The sequence below is a fragment of the Cicer arietinum genome, chromosome 1 (genome assembly GCF_000331145.2).
Source record: "Cicer arietinum cultivar CDC Frontier isolate Library 1 chromosome 1, Cicar.CDCFrontier_v2.0, whole genome shotgun sequence".
NCBI classification, from domain to species: domain Eukaryota; kingdom Viridiplantae; phylum Streptophyta; class Magnoliopsida; order Fabales; family Fabaceae; genus Cicer; species Cicer arietinum.
In genome coordinates, this window is record NC_021160.2 from 9,422,482 (window position 1) to 9,425,023 (window position 2,542).

The window sequence follows — 2,542 nt, forward strand, 5'->3', positions numbered from 1 at the left end:
AGGGAAAGAATGGAGCATGCTAATTAGGTTTTCAATTCAAAGTTGTCTTGGTGTGTGCTTAGAATGGTGGTGGTATGAATTCATGACAATTCTAGCTGGTTACCTATATAACCCTAGAGTTGCTTTAGCAACAGCTGGAATAGTGATACAAACAACATCTCTTATGTATACTTTACCAACATCACTAAGTGCTTCAGTGTCAACAAGAGTGGGGAATGAGCTTGGAGCTGGTCAACCAAGAAGGGCTAGTTTGTCAACAATGGTAGCAATAGGAATGGCACTAGCAAGTTCAACATTAGGGTTATTATGGACAACATTAGGTAGAGAGAAATGGGGGAGAGTGTTCACAAATGATAAAGAGGTATTGGAGTTGACAATGGTTGTTTTGCCTATAATAGGTGTTTGTGAGTTGGCAAATTGTCCACAAACAACAAGTTGTGGGATACTTAGAGGGAGTGCAAGGCCAGGGATAGGGGCAGGGATAAATTTTTACTCATTTTACTTGGTGGGAGCACCAATAGGGATAGTGTTGGGATTTGTTTGGAGATTAGGGTTGGTGGGGTTTTGTTATGGGTTGTTGGCAGCACAAATAGCATGTGTGGTATCAATTCTAGTTGTAGTATATAACACTGATTGGGAAAAGGAGTCATTGAAGGCAAAAAGTTTGGTAGGAAAAGGTTCATGTGACACATTGTTTGCACATGTTCTTGATGACCAAACACTCAAATGTGACCAAGGTATAGTCTTTCTCAATCACAATAAGTGATCTTACACTATTTCTTGCGGTAGAGATAGAGATCGTTAGATCTTTTTAAAAAGATAAAAAAAATAATAATAATTATATTTGTTGTACCATGCAATTGTTATAGAAAATTTTAAGTTTGAATTTATATATACATATATACACAGAAAATTATGGAACTATATATGCAAAGATACATTGAAATACAGATCGAATGACAATAGTTGATTATTATTAGTAAAAAAAAAAATAGTTGAATACTATTTTTGTTGTGATCATGATCTCTTATATATGTATTTTGCATGTAACCCAAATATTTTCTTGTGTTTTCTTCTTGTTGTTACATGTATGTTGGTTGGTCTAGTTTGTAACCTTACCTTGCCAGTTGGTTTCATTGTCAACAAATTGTAATTGTTGATTATCTGATTAATTAAATATAACTGAATCTCTCACTCTTTCTCTCTCTTTCCTCATTTGTGTATGATGGCTAAAAGTACTTGTTGAAATATAGTATTATCATTTTAAATGCACATAGGTCTTGAGTTGAAATTCAACCTTAAAGTTCAAATTTAAATATAGGAGTTAACGACTACATTAAAATTCTTGAGATACAATTTCGTTATCTATTGTGATGTTATTTAACTAGAAGGACTATAATCTTTATAATTACATGCAAAAAATATATAATTTATCAAAATAAATGTTAACAGACAAGTCATATTGTTGTAAAATTCTGAACTATCTTTAAGATTGACATAATTTCTTTTGGAAAAAAAAAATGATAGACATAAAGATTATCTAATATAATCTAAATTCCAAGATAAACCTCGCTATTTTTAATATATGTTAATATAATATTATATCTCTCCTCTAGTTTTTATTGAAAAAAAAGTAAGAGATTCTTTGATAAATTCATATTAGACACACTCTAACTTAAGTAGTTGAGTGGGGACACTTAAGAAAAACATTGAGAAGAAAATTTATAACTCAAATGATGATGATTGTTAACATAAAATGTAACTAACATTTATCTATATTTTTTTAGATAATCAACTATTATTTATCTATAAAAATGTGTAAAGTCTTCTACGCTCAACGGTTGGAAACTAGGAATCTAAGATCGACAAAAGCAGCAAAATGTTAGCAAAGTATATATGTTTGAAAAGATTTTTCGACAAGAAATATATGTATTTTAAAAGTTTTTTTTTGACAAAGTATGTATTTTAAAATGTTGGAGACCGAATATCTTAGAAAGATACTCTTATTATTGAAAAGTACGTATAAGTCAAAAAATTTACGACATTTTAAATTTAGACCTCGTTGAAAACGAGTACGATATTCATGACTTGTTAAGATTGGTTACTTATTTCATAAAGATTTTTGCATGTGCTAGCATGTGTTGTAACCACAATGAAGCGTGCATGTGCAGGGGCACGTGTCAAAAGGAACATTAGAGTACTTTTCATTTATTTATGAACAAATGTAAACACTAATAACATTCTCTTACGTCATTTATATTCTAATTTTTATGAGATATTAAGAGTTCTTGAGAGGTTCGGGATTTCATTTGAAAAGCGAAACTTATAAATTAAGGATTCTTCCACTTAATGTACTATAGTTTCATTAGATGAAATAAAGAACCTCTTAATTCATAACCAAGATCACTCACATTTAAATTTATATATTTTAATGTGAGACTTCCAACTAATTAATGCCATGCTATATTTTCTTTTGAACATTAGGTATTCAAGAGTGCGAGAATGGAATCAAGTAGGCTTAAATATAATTTTTTCACTTAAT

The 2,542-nt window shown here is 30.2% G+C and overlaps 1 protein-coding gene across 1 annotated transcript in view; it reads left to right on the forward strand.

The window, feature by feature from the left end:
• LOC101508596 (protein DETOXIFICATION 55) overlaps positions 1-1,207 on the forward strand; it is a 2,805-nt gene extending 1,598 nt beyond the window's left edge. Inside the window, exon 3 of the mRNA XM_073368384.1 lies at positions 3-1,207. Within this exon, the coding sequence (XP_073224485.1) occupies positions 3-766 (764 nt within the window). The 3' untranslated portion in view covers positions 767-1,207. The remainder of the gene's footprint in view (positions 1-2) is intronic.
• Positions 1,208-2,542: the final 1,335 nt, after the last annotated feature.